Genomic DNA, 23,280 nt, shown 5'->3' on the forward strand with positions numbered 1-23,280 from the left:
ACTTCTACAATTTCACAGCGTCCGTCACTAGGATATGTCCCTAGGTACTAGGGCAGTACACAGTATCGTATCTCTTCATACTCGTGGTTATATACATCAGTGTAGAGACAGGATAGCGCTGACAAGGAGGGCACGTTGAGGCTCGATCATAGTAGAGGAGACTGCATTCCACTCTTAAGTAGTGGTTGTGGAATGCGAGGCAGTATGAACATCTGAGTATGAAACAGCTTAAGGTGTGTAGTGAGGGGGGGGGGTCTGCGACAGGACAGTGTTGCGTCACGCAGTACATCACCCACACCACACTACTCACTCAACACTCAGCTTGTCTCCTCCTCACACAACATTACTGTGAATATATAAATATAATAATTAGACATGACATGAGTATATATAGTTAATATGGGCTGGAGGGATTAAGTTACTTTACTGAATTTGACATAGCAAGTAACAAAAGGTATTTGGGCATAAAATTACGTTAATTTAATGTAACTGATAATTATTAAGGACGAGACAGAGCGTCAGCAATTACATTACAATGACCACTTATGTGTTTTATACTAATAGAATAAGGTTGGATTCTGAGGGCCCACCTCATGATCCTAGCATTTTTACTTTTCATGGTGTTTATATAAGTGAGTGGATTGTGGTCTGAAAAAACGTTAATTTTAAATGGGGAAGTGCCCAAATACACGTCAAAATGTTCCAATGACACCACAAGAGCTAGAGCCTCTTTCTCAATAGTGGCATAATTTTTCTGGTGTCGTTTAAGCTTAGATGAATAGTAACATATAGGATGGAGAATGTCAGTGGATGTTGACTGTTGGAGCAGCACAGCACCCACTGCATAGCCACTCGCATCTATATGTAAAAAGAAGGGAAGATTGAAATTAGGACTCTTCAACACAGGAGCAGAGGATAGCAAGCGCTTCAACCTTTTGAACGAGTCTGAACAATCTCTAGTCCAGGTGAACTGAACTTTGCTACTAGTAAGCTCAGTGAGAGGAGCTGCAATCTGAGAAAAGTTTGGACAGAACCTGCGATAATATCCTGCCATACCCAGGAATCTCTGTACTCCTTTCCTATCCTGTGGCACTGGAAATTCAGAAATTGCACGAACCTTAGCCTCAATAGGAGCAACCTCACCTTGGCCGATACAAAAGCCTAGATAGGTAATCTTGGCTTGACCAAAACTACATTTAGCTAAGTTAACAGTGAAGTTGTAGTGCGCCAGTCTCTCAAACAATGCTCTGAGACGCGTCAAGTGCTGTTCCCACTCGTCACTGTACACCACTAAGTCGTCAAGGTAGGCTTCTACTCCTTCTAAGTTGTGGGTCAACTCGTTCATTATACGTTGGAATGAAGAAGCCGCGTTACATAGGCCGAAGGGGGTGACGAGGTAGTTAAACAATCCATCTTGAACAGTAAAAGCAGATATTTCTTGAGCACGTTCAGTAAGCGGGACTTGATAATAGCCTCGTAAGAGATCTAAACGGCTGACAAACTGGGCTCCTGACACACGATCAATAAGGTCGTCAATGCGAGGTAGAGGATAACCATCAGGCAAGGTGACAGAGTTCACTTTCCTGTAATCAGTGCACATCCTGAAACTACCGTCAGGTTTAGGCACTAAAATACAGGGAGATGCCCATGGACTTTTACTGCGTTCAATAAGTCCGTGAGATAACAGAAAATCAACCTCTTCTCTCAATGCTTTATGCTTTGTTGGACTCATCCTATATGGTGATTGCTTAATGGGTGATGCTCCCTGTACATCAACGTCATGTACACCCAGAGTACAACGTTTAGGAACATCACCGAACAATTCAGGGAAATGCAAAATCATGTTTTTAATATCACCAGCTTTATCAATCCCAAGGTTACTAAGAAAATCGTCTAGTGATTGTAGAGTCACAGAATTTTCTAAACGCACCTCTATACCTCTAGAGATGTCAGGTAGACTGACGTTTTCTTCCTCTGTCCTAGGAAGAATAGAAGTAGTAGGTAGAGGACTAGCGTAGTATGCCTTAAGCTGGTTAACATGGTACACATGATTAGATTTCTTTTTCCCAGGCGTACGTACCAAATAATTTACGTCGCTAAGCTTTTTCACTACTTCCAGGGGACCATCATACCTGGCTTGTAGAGCATGACCTGGTACTAATTTCCGAGCCATCACCTTATCTCCTGCTTTAAAAGAACGAGAGACAGCACGCTTGTCATAATGTTGCTTCATTCTAGCTTGGGCTGAAACTAGGTTTTTCGAAGCTAGCTCTCTAGCGGCTGTCAAATGTTGCTGCATTAATGAAGGTGAAGTACTCAATGATGGATTTGATTTTCCTGTCCACACGTCTTTTAACACTGCGAGAGGACCACGCACTTGGTGTCCGAATATTAATTCAAACGGACTAAATCCGAGACTTTCTTGCTCACTTTCTCTCATAGCGAACAGAAGAAAAGGTATACCCTCATCCCAGTCTCTAGAAAAATGTTCACAATAAGCTCTCATCATAGACTTCAATGTCTGATGAAATCTCTCTAGAGCACCTTGTGACTGTGGATGATAACTGGTTGAAAGTACAGACTTTATTCCTAGGTGGGATAATGCTTCTCGAAAGATCTTAGAAGTGAAGTTAGATCCCTGATCTGATTGTATCTCTCGTGGCAATCCAACCTGGGAGAAAAATTTCATCAGCGCTCTCACAATAGCACGAGCATTAATTTTTCTCATAGGAATAGCTTCGGGATAGCGTGTTGCAGCGTCCATAATAGTAAATAAGTATTGGTTTCCTAGTTTGGTTCTAGGCAAAGGACCAACACAATCAATAATAAGACGTGAGAATGGTTCACCATGCACGGTGATAGGAATGAGAGGCGCAGGTGGAGGTGTGTGCGCTGGCTTGCCTGTCACTTGACACACGTGGCAACGTCGCACATGATCAGCTACTGTTTCCTTCATCTTTGGCCAAGTAAAATGTTTTGCCAGTTTACCGAGTGTCTTCTTGACACCCAAATGTCCTCCTATGGGACTATTGTGAGCAAAATCAATGGCTTGTTCACGAAATGTAACTGGTAACACAACTAGATGCTTGACTGTGGTGGAAACACTATCAGCTGACAACTTACATGTATTTTTCTCCATCAGTACACCGTTACTATAATAGTAACAATTATCGAGATCCTTTGCTTCACTCTCAGTAACTGCTATATCTCTCATTCTTTCCAGTGACTGATCAACAAACTGATCCTTGATTAAATCATCATGAGTTAGAAATTTAACGTCAGTTGTGTCCTGACTAGGTTGATGACAGGGGGGAGTCAGTGTTAATGACCCTGGGCGCAGAGCGTCACTAAACAACATATTCAAGCCCAAATCATTGTCATCAACTAACTCAACAGGAGACAAGGATGGTTGTTGAATCTTTGACATAGCTCTAGTAATTGCGCTGAGAGGAAATAAAATAGGTTTCTCTTTGGAAATCTTCTTCGTTCAATCTCCTCTGTGCCTCAATTTGTGCAGTCTGCAACATAATGAGGCGTTCAAACCTCTCAAACTGTTCCTGAGAGATAGGACCAGTAGGTAATGGAGGAGTAGGGAAATTAACATGGTCTGGACGGTCCTTAGGTCGGACACTTGGTCCAGCCGTCTCTAGAGTGTCTAGATCTGGTCTAGGATACGTAAATACAGGTGTAGCATACACTGTACTAGTATTAGGCTGTGTCATGCTAACAGCTATACTCTGTACTATAGTGTCAGTGAGGAAAGGCGTGAGCGAGAACTGATCTACACTAGGCTCAGACACTAGGCTCACTTCTGCTCTAGTTGCTCTTTCTTCAACTTCAAATAGAGCCATACTTCCTAATTGTGACACTAGGCTTTCTAAATCTGAATCATAATCAGACATCTCTGTATGAGCAGGAAACAATATATCTTTAATTAATGCTCTGACAGTTTCTGCGGTGTAATTCCTGTTATACGTCACACCGAGATACTTGGCTACTTGCCAACACGTCTGAAGTTTTAATGTACTTAAATCAGACAAAGTCAGAGTATCAATTAACTGTTTCACTTTGGCATACATCACGAAAATAATTGTACTACGAGAGAATAATTATGGGAAACTATAATCCTAATAGTAATTTTAGTGTTGGTTGTCTTAGAGCTAGAGCTCATACAGTATTTCCATCTCCTTGGATCAAGAGACTCAGTCAGGTACATACATCCACCTGGTATGTTGTACAAGACTAAACTCAAAGTCTTCAGATTAGGAAAGTACTCAAAGTGTTTGATCATAGAAGTACTAGTATGTCAAACTGGACAATTTCTCCAACACCTTGGATCAAGAGCCTCCCGGACAGGCCCCCATTTGTTACAAAAAACGCGATTCTAAAAGCTTAGAGATCTCCAGTGAATACTAGAAAGGACTGCCCTTCTAGCATCCAGCCTGTTACTGGGTTTTCGTAACAAGTAGTCAGTATCCTTGTCCAATTATCCATTAAACTTCAGTATGGTTCAATAGTGCTTTAGGATTACAACTGGTAGGCTACTAACTAGAGAAATTAAAATTTAATAAATTTATTAAGTCTATAAGTTGTCTAGAGGTATATTATCAAATTAAATTAATTACAGCAATCAAAATAAAATCAATCTCTCGAGTTCAATATTATTGTGCTGAAAGCACATATCACATTTATAATTCTTAAGTACCGTCAGGTACATTAACATTTAATAAGATATTACAAATATGTACAAGTAAGTGTGTATGCGTGTAAGTGCTCTTAAGTAGTTAGCTATGTCTCAAGACTCGAATAAGACTTAAACAAGTGACTGACAAAGTCCTCAAATAAACTAACTTCTTGACCGACTGGCAACCCGAACAGTCTGCTTGAACAACAAAGAATGCTAAGCCCAATAGCAATGCAATAACAAGCGACTGCGACACAGAATCAGGAACAAGGAGATAATATAACGACACTAAGTAGGGACCATCTGCAGATCCTCCACAAGTTACAAAACTCCCATAATACTGAATCTTTGTTCAGCATAGGTAAAACTGTGACTGTGACAATACACAGGAACCAGTACAAAATTAGGTCAGAAGCTATAGCTAAGGACCTGAGATGTTCAGAGTGTCTATGTGACACACAACCTCAGTACAACGTCGAAAATCACTAAGTCTATACAATGTTCTGAGAACAAAGTTCTACAGAACTAACAAGAATAATGAGACAGACAATCTGTCCAACCACCAAGCGAGTCTCTAGCAGACTCAGACAGACAAGCTGTCCAACCAGCAAGCGAGTCTCCAGCAGACTGACAATTTCACGAGAGGTGAGGACACCCCCCCCTCGATCACGTGATAGCTACGTGGACAACTGCAGCTCAGAAGCCGGCAGTATAACGAGCGACAAGCGATAATTACAGTAGTTTGACAATCAAGCCTAACTGAGCACATTTTATATACATCCTAACAACATAAGCTAAATAACAATATAAGTCAAATAATAATATAAAGTCATACATTTACGATTTAGCTATCATCGCAAATATAAGCAATATAAAATTAAATGAAAAGGTAATATACATTACATATATACATAATCATCATTGTAACCCATTCAGGGGTTGCAACAACCACCACCACCACCACCACCACCACCACCACTACTACTACTACTACTACTACTACTACTACTACTACTAGTGAACATCGAAATGGTACCTCACTAATATTGCACCTCACTCTGAGCCTTTATATACCCTCTGTGTCCATGTATTGTTTGTAATGGCTTGATAAAGCTCCTGGAGACCGAAACGTTGCCACAATAAAATGTCACATTAGTTGCACTTGTGTCCTTTTACTTTTCATATTGTCGGTAATTCTACCAACTTTATTACATAATGGAAGAAAAACATTTAAATTTGTATTAAATATCTTCATAATTGCTGCAACATTACTGATAATTGTTGATATGAAATAAGTAATTCATTATTTGTAACTATAGTAGTATGAACAAAGCTTATGGTGCCCTGTCTTCAGTTTTTAGTCTGTCATGAATTTTTTAAAGCTTTTGGTGATTTTTTATAAATTATTACACAACAGTGTTGTATGAACCACATGCTTGGAACTTTGTTTTAAATATAAGAATAATAACAATGAAAAAAGAAGATAAAATTAATAGTTTTCTTCTTTTTCGGGTCACCATGCCTCAGTGGGAGCTGGCTGGTGTGCTAAAAAATAATTAATAACCTACTACCTCATCCTGTAAGCCATTTCATTGATGAAGTGTTTGTGATGCAGACGAGTGGACTGGTCATCGGCCGAGGACTCCTTCCTGTTGCTGTGCAAAGTTGCATCTTGCTTCCTCTTCCCCAACATTCGTAGTCAGATGATCACCTTCAGTCTAGTAAGGGACTTGTTGCATGAGAGATTTCCTGAGGCACGCAACAAGACCTCCCGGGCCTGCCAGAGGCGAATCAACTACATCATGAAAAACCCGACTACAGAGGATAATGTTGCCATCTTCCTGGAGGAGGTCAGGCAGGATGCTAACATTGTGGCAGAATTTAAGGTTAGTAGTTATTGTTAGACATCCTTTCTATGATCACTCCAAGTTTTCAGTACAGGAGGGCCTCACATATACAGCACCTGTTTTGGGTGTTCCACGTTTTCATTGGCTTTCATTTGAGCCGTTGTTTCACCTGCCAGCAGATGAAAGATAATGAACAGTGGCTCAGTTTTAAGCCAACCAAAGCATGAAGCACCAAAAAGGTGCTATATATGCCTGGCCCTCCTGTATACCCTTCCATTCTAAGCATCTACCATTGTTCAAATTCTGTCATTCAAGGATGAAGGCTCAAGCCTCTACCACTCCTAACAGTGAATGACCTACATGAGCTTAGCCCAATGTGAAATACAATTTAGCTTTCCCTTGTTCATAGATTAGTGTTATCCCTTCCACTAATCACTGAGTATTATACATTATCTCACAGTCTAGTGCTGAATATGTAATTATGGAGGGAGAGCATGCCATAATTAACAATAGGCTCAATCCTCTACTATTATTTGCTCTGAATGATCCACATGAGTTTAGTGCTTTATGAAATATGACAATACATTTATAGCATTGAAAACTCAGTAACAGTGCTTGAAATTGTAGCACTTTTTTCTTTAACCCCGGCTGTCTTCCACCATGGTAGGGTGAGCCACAAAGGATGAAGCACTTTTATCATCATTCATTTTATCGATGTCTTACAGGAGGCACACCAATGCCCCTACAGACTGCAAATAACCCCATCCCTCCTTCAGAGTTCAGCCATTGTATTTTCTACCTCCAGAATTCAAGTCCAGCTAGCTGGTTTCCTTCAGTTCCTTCATAAATGTTACCTTGCTCATACTCCAGTGGCTCATCAAGTCCCAAAAACCATTTGCCTCCACTCCTTCCTAACATGCTCACACATGCCTGGTGGATGTCCAAGCACCTTGGACATGTAACCTCCTTTACCCCCTCCCTCCAACCTTTCCTAGGGTGATTCCTACCCAGCCTTCCCTCCACCACAGATATGTGTGCAACACTTGGTATCTTTATTGTGGAAATGTTTTGCCAACTAGTGGCTTCCTCAGTTTAATGCAGAGAAGAATGGTTGAATATCAGGAGTTTGAAGTAATCAGTCCCTCAGCCTGGAGTTTGTGATCAGTCCATCAATCTTGATAAGATTGATGGACTGATCAATAAAGATACCCAGGTGTTGTGCAGGTGTCTAATTCATCATCCTGTTAGTTCTCTGAACCATTTACCTACATACAGGTCAGCCATCACTAATCCGGCAATCGGTTATTCGGTTCCATCAGTAATCCGGTACTAGTTTTGGCTATCATAATTTCTAATTTCATAATTATACTGACTCAGATTTCATCATTATACTTAGAAACTGTTGTAAATGGTTGTAAATTCACAGCAGCAAGCCGGTGGAGGAGAAAGCATTTATGAAAATGCGGAAGATGTAGCAGAGTCTCTATTGATAGGCTAATTAAGTGTATTCTAAATAACAAAAAAGGCACAATACCGTGACTGGAATGATACACAGATAACCCGCACATAAAAGAGAGAAGCTTACGACAAAGTCACTTTGTAAATGGTCCAAGTCGGACCGAAACGTCGTCGTAAGCTTCTCTCTTTTATGTGCGGGTTATTTGTGTAAGTATTCTAACCTAACCATTCTGCAATCCAGCAAGCTCACTAATCTGGCACACTACAGGTCCCAATAGTGATGGCCAACCTGTACTAATTTTTGTTTCCACACCTGAAATTCTAATTTCATGATTAACGGATCATAATTATTTTTACATTAAAGGGCCCAAAACTTCCGCGCAACAAGAAGAACATCGAGGACGTCTATGCCAAGCTATTCCGTCGACTAATGAGTAGACTTGTAATCAAGTTTGCCTCTAGTGAGTCCCGGCAGTGTCCCGATCTCCCAGACACTGCTGAGGAGTTCAAAGAGAAATTCTGCATCATCAGAGCTGCATCGTCTCTGCGCAGCAAACTCAAGGTCAAGGAGGTTAAGTCCATCTCTGATATAGACTTCTATGTGGTCAACGCTCTTATTTATGTAAGTAGGGGAAATAGAGTACACCCTCACTATAATGCACTTTTAAAATACGTACAGGTAGACCCTGTTTTTCAGTGCTTCACTTTACAGCATTTTGCTAATACAACAGTTTTCAATCATAACCCATTCTTCTTCTATTCAGACTTCCTTCAATAAATATACTCACCATTTGCTATAAGCTAAGGATAAAAAGTATTTTAAGGTAAATAATGTGTGTAGTACTGTACATGCATATTTTAGACCTAGTTCTATTGCTCACTTAATATATGATAATGTAAACATGTTATTAGCCTTTTACATGCATTTGAAAGTAAAAAAGGGCTGTGTTTTACTTTGCACTGAGTCTCACATTACAACAGCAGCCCAGAACCTAACCTGCTGTATAAGCAGGACCCTCTTGTAGTGGACAAAAATACTCTGGACAAAGTATACTTTAACTCCAGTTTTTTTTTAGTCTTGTAGCTATATTACTGTAAATTGCATGTTTAGTACTATATTAAGCATAAAGTACTTAAATGCCTTCTCTATTATTTTTAACATTGATATATATCTTGGTAATTGATATCGACATTGTTTTTAACTTTATTCTGATTTAAAGGAGACATTGACAGTGCCTCTTATTAACGTGTGAGTGAGCTGAAGGACCCATGTGGGTTTAGCATTTTTTTTATTAATCTTGTATTAATTACAATACTTGCCTGTCTTATTATAATGACAATAATGCCCATCAATGTCATCATGATTATTTTATGTTAGGGAGTTTAACTTTGAGGTGCATTTTTTTTGACATGTTGGTGACTGCTGCCTTCAGCAGACCTACTGTGAAGGGATCTTACAATGCTGGTAAAGGGCTCTTGATTTGAGAAATTGGAACTACCCTCCATTCTCTTTCCTTGAACCAAACCTGATTGTCTCCTGTTCCCCAGCTGCTCTGTTACTACACATATTTTGCACTTATTCTTTAATCTTGAATATAATAATAATAATAATAATCTTTATTGTCTTCAGTTAGTGATATTAAACTCTCTAATAATGGTTGGAATATAGAAATTGTGAAGGGTTTCGGGGAAACCAGTAGCTAATGTATGCATTGTATTTCTCACCTCCATGACTGTAGCATCTCCACCCCTCCTTCAGAGTGCAGTCACTGCACTTCCCACCTCCATGACTCACGCTCATTCTGTTCTGTTTTCAGAGTTCACTCTGCTCCAAGTATGACAGAGATTCTTATGCCTACCAGTTGTACCTAGCATACCAGCAGTACCCTCAAGTCCTCCTTAACTCTGTGTTGACTCGCATGCGACAAGACCAGATGATCAGCTACAAGAAATGCTACAACCGCTCTCTCTTCGCCCAGACGTGTCTTCCACTCTCTACCTCTCCATTTCAACTTTCAGTCACCTACCTGCATGTCTTCAACCTCAAAGTAAGTGACCATCGTAACTTAGTTTTGATGCCAAATTAGAAATGTGTATGCCTTGTTAATTCACAAAAATACGTCAACATTTTGGAGAGAATTACAAATTGTACAAGAAGTAAAGATAAGTGTGTAATAAATGTAAGGAGAAGTTTGCAATAATTGCCCGTGTTTTTAAGTGTCCATGACACTGAAAGAAAAAAACCATCAATTCGCTCAGAGTGCAAAATATTTAATAAAGAAGATTCTGCTGTGCCCTCTTACTTGTGTTGAAGCACTTTTGATCAATGGAATTGTAACTATCCTTCCCTTGGTTCAAATCTGGCTACCTCCTACTCCATATGGCCTGCATATCCCCTATGATCTTAATACTTTCCCATGAGTACACACTTCACACCTCTAAAGGTGGGGTGGGATGCTGTAGTTCAGAGGGTCATCTGAGTTATGTCAACATGCCTCTGGCAGGACAGCAATTGAGTGAATGATGGTGAATGTCTTTCCCCCTTTTTCTTATTAGAGGGGTTCCAACTGTACCTCAGTGGGATATAGCCAGTGTGTTTTAAAATGACATTTTTCCAATATTTTTTTTTTTAAATAAAGCATTGAATATAGGCTGAGAGCATTGTGTTGTGTCCAGGTGTTTTTGCCTTTTGCCAGTCTCTAGAGTTTTCAGAGAATGGTGTGTGAAAATTCCAGCTCAGCAATTTTGAAATACTTAAACCATCCCATCTGACTCTCAGGATCATTCCATAGTCAGAATCGCTTAATCACATTTCTTCCTCATTCTGATGTTTGGTCTGAACAACAACTGTGAATCTCTTGACCATGTTTAGGCTTTGCATTTGAGAAGGACCTGCCTAGTTTGGGCCAGTAGGCCTACTGCAGTGTCCCTCTTTATGTCTGCATGCTTTTAGGTACTGAGGCACACACACAAGATTGGCTGATTAACTATTTGCATTCAAGAGCAGGTGTATAGGTGTACCTAATAAAGTGGCCCCCCTGATGTCACTTTATTAGGTACACAGCTCCCTGCATACAACCTTCATTGTAGCAGTAAGCCATCATTCTCCAGGGAATTTGTGATTATAAATGATTGTATATATATATATTGTATGCTTTTTTTTTTTTGGTTTCATGTTTATTAAAAATTCAAAATTATTTGTGTATGTAATTATTTTAATTCTTTGCTCTACATTTCAGTATCAATATGAAATATTTAGTCAGTCGTGGCAGATGTTGAAACGATTGCTGGAGAAGAAGCGGGAGGTTATTCTCAGAGCAAAGACTTCTGCGACTGCTGATAATCTGGGTGTTTCCGAGCCTTCCAGTGGTGTGTCAGAGCAGACCAACAATGGCAATGAGACCAGTGGAGAGGATGGAGTGCCGGTGGTGATCCTTCATGAAGGAGGTTACTGTGCTACTGTTGTGGCTCTGATGGCCACAAAGAGACTTTTCTTTGACATAGTTATCCCTGAGCAGATCATCATGATGGACCAACAGCAGCCCATAGTGGAGGACCACCACCATAGCTTACTGCGAAGGTTTTCTTCTCACACACAGATGTCTGGCAGGGATATTAAAGATTTAGATGGGTCTTTCCTAGAGTACATCAACATTCCATCTCCACCATCACCAAACACAATAACTGGGGGTGATGTCACAGCTAAGACAAAAGGAACACGCTTAATCCAGCAAAAGCTGAAAGATCTGAAGAATTCTCAGTTTCCAGAAGAAGAAAACATCAGACTAAGTGAGCCAGTAAAGAGGAAAGCAATTGGAAAAGACAAAGATAAAGTGAAGAAATCTAAACTTAGTCAAGACAGTCCAGAAAAATTGGCAGTAGCCAAACGCACCACCAGATCTTCCAGTAAATCCACAAATGAAGACCAGATGCTAGAGAAAGCAGATTCTGCAAACATAGGTACACCTAAGAAAAAATGTAGCCAAGGATTGGCAGAGAGAACAGGGTCATTAATGAGAGTAAAAAGGGAAGCAGTGGAAGGAGGACCACCAGAAGATGACATCGAAGATATGCAAGACACTGAGGATAGTTATCCCCCAGGTGACGTCTCCTCTACAGAAGAAGACTTGGATACCACTAGTCCTCCGGTAAGAAAAGGCTCTGTCGTCTAATATTTTTGCCATTTCATTTAAACTGTGATTCTTTTTTGGGTCACCCTGCCTTGGTGGTAGACAGCCAGCATGTTAAAAAAGAAAATCTGCATTTTTGTAAAGACAGCTAGAAAGAATGATGACTGTTTTTCCTTGGGTCACCTTGTTTTGTTGGGAAACAGCCTGTGCGTTTAAAGAAAATCCCCTCGTTTCATATCTCATATAATTTTCAGGGCCGATGCAGTCAGTCATCAGCCTCCCGCCTCGGACTGTACATGATGAGAGATCAGCTTAGTCTAGCTGAGGTGAACCAGATCAACATCCAGCATGCTCAAGAACACTTGGTAGTCAATGCCTGCGAAATAACCTGTCGCCTAAGACCACCTCCTGAATACCAAGACAAATTTGAAGAAATAGCAGCAGCAAGTGACTTGGACACTATTGATGACATCTTGCTTCCATTAACAAAGACCACCATTTCCGAGGCTCTAGAGCAAAGAAAAAAGTAAGTTTTTATTATAGGAAATCAAGAAGACTAAGAAACTAAATTTATCATTTACTGGTGTGGTGTTGCTATAAATAAGATGGATGAATTCGAACTTGGTCGTGAAGTTTAATAGGTTGTAAAGTGCGTCAATCATACGTATAATGTGACTTGAATACGTGATGATTTTTCTTTCATTTTTATCTGAAAAGGATTAAAAGTAATGCGAGTGGAATCACTAAATCATACCAATGCATTCTTAATGTTCAGTAATCAAGAACAAGATGCAAAACAACCACAGGGCAGAGTTGAATGATAGCTCTAGGTCTTTGAGGAACAATTAATACATCTTTGGGAACTTGCAATGTTGCAGAAATGAGTAGTTAGTTCAGGTAGATCCATTAAAGGGAACTTCCCCTGTGGTTGTTTTGCACATTCTTAATGTATTACCGAGTATAATGTATAATGAGTATAAAGTATTTACAACTAATCCACAAATTATGGATAAAACTCAACAACATTATGGTCCATCTTGGATCATTATCAAGTCCAGAATGAAGCAAAATCTCATTTAGTGTTCTCTAATATGTGAGCTAGTTCTTCATGGGAAAGTGGAGAAGAATCCTTCCTCCATAAGCCATGCATGTCGTAAGAGTTGACTAAAATGCCAAGAGCAAGGGGCTAACAAACCATACCACGGACGGGGATAGAACCCGCGATCAGAGAGTCTCATTACTATTTCGTGAGTCATGTTGTTGAGCAAGGGGCTAGTAACCCCTTCTGTACAAATATTTTTCGGGTCACCCTTCCTCGGTGGGGGACGTCCGGCATGTTAAAACAAATGTGAACTGGCTGTCTTCACTGAGGCAGGGTGATTCCGAGAAAGAAACACTTTCACCATCATTCACACTTATTACTGTCTCATCAGAGCCATACAGCTATGACAGTTTAGATGTCCCTCTGAACAGCAGATACACCAAACCTTTTAGAGTGCAGGCATTATACTTATCACCTCCAGGGTGACTTATTCACCTCACACTCGTGTCATACGTGATAAACTTTTAACCCAAAATAGCAATGTGTATATACTCACATGTTCACACAGTAAAGTTATTACATACGTTCAACAGAGTAACATTAGAGGACTGGTGCCAGTTAGATGATGTTTTGGATAGATGGAAAGAGGATGGCCAAAGCCCGGAAATGCTGGAGTTCGTGAGGGCGATCTACATGTACATTGACTCTTGCAAGGATATTGGAGCTTCGGTCAAGGATCTCAAGGTACCAGAGCTGTACTGTGTCTCATGGCCTTTTCTCTCCTCAGTTTGTTTTTATTCATTTCATATTGACAATTACATTTCATAAACAGGATTTTTTTTTCTTTTAAGTGTTCTCACCCACACTTAAGTGTTTAGGAGGGCCCTGCTTATACAGCAGGTTAGGTTCTGGGCTACTGCTGTAAAGTGAAAATCTCTGTAGCGAGAAGTATAGCATTTTTTCACTTTCAAATGTATATAAAAGCTTAATAACATATTTACATTATCATATATTAAGTAGAGTGTAAAGCTAAGCTTAAAAATGCATATACAGTACACACCTTACCTTAAAATGTTTTTGTCCTTACCTTATAGTAAGTGGTGAATGTACAGTGGACCCCCGGTTAACGATATTTTTTCATTCCAGAAGTATGTTCAGGTGTCAGTACTGACTGAATTTGTTCCCATAAGGAATATTGTGAAGTAGATTAGTCCATTTCAGACCCTCAAACATACACGTACAAACGCACTTACATAAATACACTTACATAATTGGTCGCATTGGGAGGTGATCGTTATGCGAGGGTCCACTGTACTTATTTGTAGAAAGTCTGTATAAATGAAGGATGGGTGCACTTGAAAACCGCTGCATTAGTGAAAAGCCGTAAAGCGGGGCTTGCCTGTATGCCAGGAACATGAAAAGAAGGGATACAATAAATTTAGGGCTCTTTATAACTCTCTTGTGTGTTTTTTGTGAATATACAGTTGTATTAATATCATTATCATTTTTTAATATTTTAAGTAATCATCATTATCATTATAAAGTGCTAATAGACTCTGTTTTATGTGGTATAATGTTTTTTTTTTGATGGTGAAAGTTTTTCTTTTTCGGGCCACCCTGCCTTGGTGGGAGTCGGCCAGTGTGATAATAAAAAAAAATAATGTTTTTTTGGACCCTTTTCACTTTCAGTGATTGTCGTTTTTGTCTTGCGTAGTAACCCATCTCTGGTCTCCCATCTCCTCCCAAACTAGTAATCCATCTCTGGTCTCCCATCTCCTCCCAAACTAGTAATCCATCTCTGGTCTCCCATCTCCTCCCAAACTAGTAATCCATCTCTGATCTCCCATCTCCTCCCAAACTAGTAATCCATCTCTGGTCTCCCATCTCCTCCCAAACTAGTAATCCATCTCTGATCTCCCATCTCCTCCCAAACTAGTAATCCATCTCTGGTCTCCCATCTCCTCCCAAACTAGTAATCCGTCTCTGATCTCCCATCTCCTCCCAAACTAGTAATCCATCTCTGGTCTCCCATCTCCTCCCAAACCAGTAATCCATCTCTGGTCTCCCATTTCCTCCCATGCATGACCTGGCATTTCTTTATGTTGAACTCCAACAGCCATTTGTATGACCACCAATACATGCTGTCTCTGTATTTCTGGAAGTCCTTTGTATCTTCTTACATATTCTTCTCAATACTTTTGCATTGTCCATGGAGGCACAGCTCTCCAACTTAAAAATGGGTTGCAGTCTTTTTCAACTTGCAAATAATTTTAGAGGGACATAGTTGGCAGTTGGGAAATGTTTGGTGGACAGAGTGTAGGGGTTGGTGTAGTGTTGGGAAAGGTTTGGGAAAATATGGGTTAGGTGGGGGAGGGGGGGAAAGTGTGGGTTAGGTTGAGATTAGTGTGGATAAAGGGTTTATGTTGCTTCATCAATAGAACAAATGAACCAGCATGCACAAGTAACTCGCACTTAGAAGAGGAAACTTATGTTGACGTTTCAGTCTGTTCTGGACCACTGTCAAGTGGTCCAGTGGTCCAGTTTAGACTGAAGCGTCGTCACAAGTTTTCTCTCCTATGTGTAGGTTATTTGCAAATTGTTCCATCCATGATATTGTGACTGTTTCTCTCTTTATGACCCAGTATATTTTGGAGATAAAATCAATTTCTTCCACTACAGGAAAGGTTTGGAGGTGGAGAGTTGAATGTGACCAGTGTGGTAGCCCAGATGGAGGACGCCCTGCTGGTGCTGCGTGTGGGTGTGGCTGTGGTGCGCTGGGTCACCATGCCTTACACAAAATCCTGGCTCATTCATACAAATAAAATAACAAGGTTAGCATGCCTTTCTGTTTTCCAAATCCTAGAAATGGCTTATTTTCCAATGCCCACAATTACTATTACAAAAATTCTCCCTACCATTTGTTTGTCCCCTCTCTTAGGGCATGTTTTGATCAAGAACATTTATGCTGACAGTGACTCCAGTAGAGATACATATTTAGTGATATAGGGCAATAGAAAGTGGTATTGTCTCCTAATGTAGGTCATAGTCATATGATGACCTGCTCTATGGAGTCTTGAGCCAATTGACAGAGGCCTACTGGCTGTAGGGTTCACCCCATCAAAAATTAAAAATTACAGCATAAGATTTGATATTTAAGCTTCTACACACCACTTAAAAAATGAAGGTTTCTCCACCATTAAAAAAAAAAAAGTTTCTCCTTACAACTTAAAAATAATTCATCACTCCACTTTTATTTAAACACAAGTTTCTCCACTACTTAAAAAATCAAAGTTTATCCACACTAAACTCATTCTCATATGAGACAAATTCAGTTTGAAGAGCGAGTTGACAGAAATAGAACTATGGTCAAGCATGTGTCACTGCTCTACAAAAGTTGAGTGTATATTGAAGAACTAGAGTTAGAGCAGTGTATAGGGAGGAGCCAGAGTGGAAGAACAGTGTACACGAGAGAATCAAGGGACAGTATACACGAGAGAATCAAGGGACAGTGTTGTGTAGCAACAAGAGTGGATGGATAATTTTTTAGACTGTTGTTGTTTACCTTGTTTATGTTTGTTAGTACAGCCTCTCCTCACTTAGCAACGTTATTTACCAACAACTTGGACTTACGACAGGCTCTCTGACCAGTATGCATATCTAATTAATGTATATTAGAGCTGATTTCTTCTATTCTGTTTATTTCAATATATGTACAGTACACTACTGTATAAACATTTAAAAATATACCAGAAATGTTATAACTGGTACAGAGGTGACATTAAAACAATATTAAAAATGGTTGACACAAACTCCCTACCATTATAGCATGCTCCTCCTCACTTAGCAAAATATTCGTTTACCATAGTCTTAGGAATGGAAATCCATCGTTAAGTGAGGAGAGGCTGTATTTTATAAGCAGTGACTCCATCAGGTAAAGATGGAGAAGATCTAGCTAAAAGTTTTGCCATTAGAGATGGAGTCATGACTGTGTATACCCTCTCCCAGTCAAGCCAAGTTACCACCCACCAAAATCACTTTAATTACTCATCTAACCTTGATTGATTTTTCTTTTTAAGCAAACTGGCCATATCCCACTGAGGCAGGGTGACCCAAAAAAGAAAAAACAAAAGTTTTTCTTTTTAAATTTGTAATTTATACAGGAGAAAGGGTTATTGGCCCCTTGCTCCCAGCATTTTAGTTGCCTCTTTTGACACACATGGCTTATGAAGGAAGGATTCTTTTTCCCACTTCCCCATGGATAATTATTGAATTCTAATATTAAAACAAGATGAAAAAAATATCCCACCATATCTTGAATTAAATATCTTTGGGTAAGGGTTTCTTTTAACATAAATAATTTAAGAAGTCTACACTCTCCCTTTATAAATTTCATTTCTTGAGATTTCCTTCAAAGATTTTGGGCTGATGTGTTTTCCTTAATGGATAATTCTAGTTATTGACCTCCATAACTCCCAGTCTAACAACATTATTAAAAATACTGATACCGATTTTCTTTCAATAACTAAAAAATACCTCTTCTGATTGACTATAAGCAATAAATGGTAATGCATTTGACTGAGCAAATGATACCCAATATGTTTAGGCTATCTGCATACCTCTGGCAAGACAGTGATAGTATGAATGATGGTGAAAGTGTTCTTTTTTTGGGTCACTCTACCTCTATTGGGAATGGCCAGTGTGTTAAAAAAAATTTAAATTGTTGGATTCCCTGTGGAGATGCTTCTTCTGGTCAGCTTCAAACTTTTAACATTAATGTAGCATGGTTATTTAAGAGGGAGATACGTTAATGGGCGTGTACCCTTTAATGTCATAATTTTATGAATATCATATTTACTCTTCTAGACCACTAAGAATTTGAAGTATTAACCCGTAAACGGTCCAAACATATATACACGTTTTTTCAACATTTGAAAGTATGTAAAAAAAGTAGATCTTCTTTTTGTTTTTCTACATTTGAAAATGTGTAAAAAAAACTTTGATCTACTTTTTTTTTTTGTTATATTTGAAAATATGTAAAAAAAAATTAGATCTACTTTTGTAGCGCTACACATGTGAACGTAGATCTGCTTGGACTGTTTACGGGTTAAGCTGCTGAAGAACTAAACAGACTTTAAAAACTTTGTAAAAATACACTGTCAATTTACAGTGTTTACAGTGAAACATATAAGTGAACAGTATTTAGATAAGGCTAAAGAGGTCTTTGTGGCATTTATGGATTTGGAAAAGGCGTATGACAGGGTGGATAGGGGGGCAATGTGGCAGATGTTGCAGGTGTATGGTGTAGGAGGTAGGTTACTGAAAGCAGTGAAGAGTTTTTACGAGGATAGTGAGGCTCAAGTTAGAGTATGTAGGAAAGAGGGAAATTATTTCCCAGTAAAAGTAGGCCTTAGACAAGGATGTGTGATGTCACCATGGTTGTTTAATATATTTATAGATGGGGTTGTAAGAGAAGTAAATGCGAGGGTCTTGACAAGAGGCGTGGAGTTAAAAGATAAAGAATCACACACAAAGTGGGAGTTGTCACAGCTGCTCTTTGCTGATGACACTGTGCTCTTGGGAGATTCTGAAGAGAAGCTGCAGAGATTGGTAGATGAATTTGGTAGGGTGTGCAAAAGAAGAAAATTAAAGGTGAATACAGGAAAGAGTAAGGTTATGAGGATAACAAAAAGATTAGGTGATGAAAGATTGAATATCAGATTGGAGGGAGAGTGTATGGAGGAGGTGAATGTATTCAGATATTTGGGAGTGGACGTGTCAGCGGATGGGTCTGTGAAAGATGAGGTGAATCATAGAATTGATGAGGGAAAAAGAGTGAGTGGTGCACTTAGGAGTCTGTGGAGACAAAGAACTTTGTCCTTGGAGGCAAAGAGGGGAATGTATGAGAGTATAGTTTTACCAACACTCTTATATGGGTGTGAAGCATGGGTGATGAATGTTGCAGCGAGGAGAAGGCTGGAGGCAGTGGAGATGTCATGTCTGAGGGCAATGTGTGGTGTGAATATTATGCAGAGAATTCGTAGTTTGGAAGTTAGGAGGAGGTGCGGGATTACCAAAACTGTTGTCCAGAGGGCTGAGGAAGGGTTGTTGAGGTGGTTCAGACATGTAGAGAGAATGGAGCGAAACAGAATGACTTCAAGAGTGTATCAGTCTGTAGTGGAGGGAAGGCGGGGTAGGGGTCGGCCTAAGAAAGGTTGGAGAGAGGGGGTAAAGGAGGTTTTGTGTGCGAGGGGCTTGGACTTCCAGCAGGTATGCGTGAGCGTGTTTGATAGGAGTGAATGGAGACAAATGGTTTTTAATACTTGACGTGCTGTTGGAGTGTGAGCAAAGTAACATTTATGAAGGGGTTCAGAGAAACCGGCAGGCCGGACTTGAGTCCTGGAGATAGGAAGTACAGTGCCTGCACTCTGAAGGAGGGGTGTTAATGTTGCAGTTTAAAAACTGTAGTGTAAAGCACCCTTCTGGCAAGACAGTGATGGAGTGAATGATGGTGAAAGTTTTTCTTTTTCGGGCCACCCTGCCTTGGTGGGAATCGGCCAGTGTGATAATAAAAAAATAAAATAATTCGCATTTAGTACCCTCTAACTTTTCAGGAAATATTACATTATCTAAAATAAATGTTTGGCTTCCTCTGTGGTATTGATTTCTGTTCGTGAATATAACAAGATCATTTTTTTCCTCAGAGTCATACGGCAGAGTGTACGACTGCAGGGAGTTTATCGTATGAACTTGAAAAACACTGACAAAGCATCAAAATCTAGCAATAATCAAGCCATAGAGGATGTAGCAGAGGTTACTGCAGATGATGACAGTAATTTGAAGGTAGGCAGTGTAAGGAAAGGTTCTTTGAAACAAATTTGAAGATAGGTTGTGTAAAGGAAGGTTTCATTTGGAAGAAATTTAAGGTAGGATGTGTGCCTGTCAGTTTCCCTTAATTCTCTTCATAAATGTTACTGATTTACACTCCATCAGCAGGTCATATCCTAAATCCACTGTTTTTTTTTCAATTATCACATCAACCATTTCCCACCAGGGTAGGGTGGTCCCCTGGAAAAGAAACACTTTTCATTGATAAAGTAATGAGCAGAACCACCACTGTGAAAAATAGTGAAATTCCAAGTGCTTTCATGACTTCTCACATTATCAAGGAACTGTAGTTCCTTGATAATTCCTTGGAATTTCACTATTTTTTCACAGTGGTTGTTCTACATATTGTGATATCATCTGTTTACTGTGATCTTATTGCATAAAGTAATGAATTTGGAGAAATACTGAATAGTTCCTCATCCTGGAAGTTTTGCTATAATATGTACATTTTGTATGCTGACTAGATACAGTTCAGTACTCGGAGAAGTTCAGTTATTTGTACCATTTTTAGGTAAGCAAAATATCTTAATATCTGAATTGGAAACTTCAAAATTAGAGATGAGAAATAGTGCAGTAGGCCCCCCCATATTTGCAGGGAATATGTTACAAGGACCTGCCGTGGATACTGAAACCATGGATAGTAGTAAATCTTATACAGGTCAGCCATCACTAATCCGGCAGTCAGTTATCCGGTTCCATCAGCAATCCAGCACTAATTTCAGCTAGCTTAATTTCAAATTTCATCATTATACTGACTCAGAAATTGTGCAGATGGTTGTAAAACTGCAGCAGCAAGCCAGTGGAGGAGAAAGCAGTGATGAAAATGAGGAAGATGTAGAAGAAAGAGTCTCTATTGATAGGTTAATTAAGTGTATTCTAACCTAACCACTCTGTAATCTGGCAAACTCACTAATCCGGCACACTATAGGTCCCAACGTTGCCAGATTAGTGATGGCTGACCTGTATACACGTATATAAGTCCTATACATACGTATTATGAAGTTTAATAGATAAATTATGCACAAATGGAGAATTATCACTATTTTTCACTGATGGGAAGCACTTCCTGGCTTCTCTAAGACTTTGAGCAACTGCCAGCTTCACTTTTTGTGCTTTGGGGCCATTATTATGCAAAATTAACAGGTATTTTTGGGCCACGTAAACTGTAGATACTGAATCATTGCATACGGGGGTTCTACTGTACATAAAAGTGTTATTGATGACCTGGCGCTACTCTCTCTATGTATTTCCTTCCCATTTACAGCAGCAAATTACCATGACCAAGGAGGAGAGTTGCATCCTTAATGAATCTCCTCGACAGCCATCTCCTGAGGTGGTTTCCATCCCACCTACCGAAAATGTCGCACCTCAGTCCACACATGAGATAGACAGTATGGAAACCAGTGACTCGCATAAAGAAGGCAAGGCAGTTTTTTATTAATAAGCACAAATAAGCCCACATGGAAAGCTTAAAATAAAGAACAAAAAGGCACAATACACGAATAATCTGCACATGGGAAAACGAAACGTATGTTGAAGTTTCAGTCCAAGTTGGACTGTTAACTAGTTAATATAACTGGTTAATATTAACTAGTTAATCTTCTTTCTTTCAACACACCGGCCGTATCCCACCAAAAGGAAAAACGAAAGTTTCTCCTTTTTTTTATTATTATTAACACACTGGCTGATTCCCACCAAGGCAGGGTGGCCCGAAAAAGAAAAACGTTCACCATCATTCACTCCATCACTGTCTTGCCAGAAGGGTGCTTTACACTACAGTTTTTAAACTGCAACATTAACACCCCTCCTTCAGAGTGCAAGCACTGTACTTCCCATCTCCAGGACTCAAGTCCGGCCTGCCGGTTTCCCTGAATCCCTGCATAAATGTTACTTTGCTCACACTCCAACAGCACGTCAAGTATTAAAAACCATTCATCTCCATTCACTCCTATCAAACACGCTCACGCATGCCCGCTGGAAGTCCAAGCCCCTCGCACACAAAACCTCCTTTACCCCCTCCCTCCAACCTTTCCTAGGCCGACCACTACCCCGCCTTCCTTCCACTACAGACTGATACACTCTTGAAGTCATTCTGTTTCGCTCCATTCTCTACATGTCCGAATCACCTCAATAACCCTTCCTCAGCCCTCTGGACAACAGTTTTGGCAATCCTGCACCTCCTCCTGCTTCTAAACTACGAATTCTCTGCATTATATTCACACCACACATTGCCCTCAGACATGACATCTCCACTGCCTCCAGCCTTCTCCTCGCTGCAACATTCATCACCCTTTTACATTTTTACATTTAGTAATATATACAGGAGAAGGGGTTACTAGCCCCCATGCTCCTGGCATTTTAGTCGCCTCTTACAACACACATGGCTTACAGAGGAAGAATTCTGTTCCACTTCCCCATGGAGGTAAGAGGAAATAAACAAGAACAAGAACTAGAAAGAAAATAGAAGAAAACCCAGTGGGGTGTGTATATATATGCTTGTACATGTATGTGTAGTGTGACCTAAGTGTAAGTAGAAGTAGCAAGACATACCTGAAATCTTGCATGTTCACGAGACAGAAAAAAGGACGCCAGCAATCCAACTAGTTAATATAACTAGTTAATGGTCGAACTTGGACGAAAACATACATCATAAGTTTCATTCTGCTATATGCGGGTTATTTGTGCAATAAAGTAGGTTAAACATGTACTGTATAGGTGTCCTCTTGTTCTATTTTGTCCATGTAAATTTATTTGTGCTGTTAACTAGTGTTTGTTAAAAAAAATTTGGATTTTGTAATCAACTTTTTTTTGTTGTATTAATCAGCTTTTATTAAACTTTTTTATTTCAATCATTTTGGTGATGACAAAAATCCAGTGAAAATATACCAATTCTTTAGAAAATAAAACCAAAAAACTGTTTTGCTAATGTACTGTATATGAGATCTTTCAAAGTTTTAGAGAAACCACACAAAAAACAAGAGACATCATGCATTTTAAAAAATATATAATGTTTAAGTAACTTAGTTCCCATAGTTGAAAGATGTGTACATCTCATGACGCAGTATATACCTAGCTTTCTGAAGCATTGTAATTTATCATTATTGATGTGTAAGAGAACATTTTTGAAGATTGAGAATGGTTGGGTGAGTTGGCCATGCCCAGCATGGACATGTACGTATATTGTGGATGGGTGAGTTGGTCATGCCCAGCATAGACATGTAGGTATATTGTGGA

The 23,280-nt window shown here is 39.6% G+C and overlaps 1 protein-coding gene across 3 annotated transcripts in view; it reads left to right on the forward strand.

Annotated features, from left to right (window-relative positions):
* LOC128704456 (general transcription factor 3C polypeptide 1) overlaps positions 1-23,280 on the forward strand; it is a 76,623-nt gene that overhangs the window by 39,873 nt on the left and 13,470 nt on the right. For 2 of the 3 annotated variants that reach the window (XM_070103132.1, XM_070103131.1), the window contains 9 exons: positions 6,300-6,570; positions 8,354-8,611; positions 9,807-10,037; positions 11,229-12,137; positions 12,374-12,645; positions 13,755-13,905; positions 15,841-15,992; positions 19,863-20,001; positions 21,311-21,467. In XM_070103132.1, coding sequence (XP_069959233.1) covers positions 6,300-6,570; positions 8,354-8,611; positions 9,807-10,037; positions 11,229-12,137; positions 12,374-12,645; positions 13,755-13,905; positions 15,841-15,992; positions 19,863-20,001; positions 21,311-21,467 — 2,540 coding nt within the window. The remainder of the gene's footprint in view (positions 1-6,299; positions 6,571-8,353; positions 8,612-9,806; positions 10,038-11,228; positions 12,138-12,373; positions 12,646-13,754; positions 13,906-15,840; positions 15,993-19,862; positions 20,002-21,310; positions 21,468-23,280) is intronic. The other variant, XM_070103130.1, reaches the window with a different exon arrangement.

This window comes from Cherax quadricarinatus, chromosome 84 (assembly GCF_038502225.1).
Source record: "Cherax quadricarinatus isolate ZL_2023a chromosome 84, ASM3850222v1, whole genome shotgun sequence".
NCBI classification, from domain to species: domain Eukaryota; kingdom Metazoa; phylum Arthropoda; class Malacostraca; order Decapoda; family Parastacidae; genus Cherax; species Cherax quadricarinatus.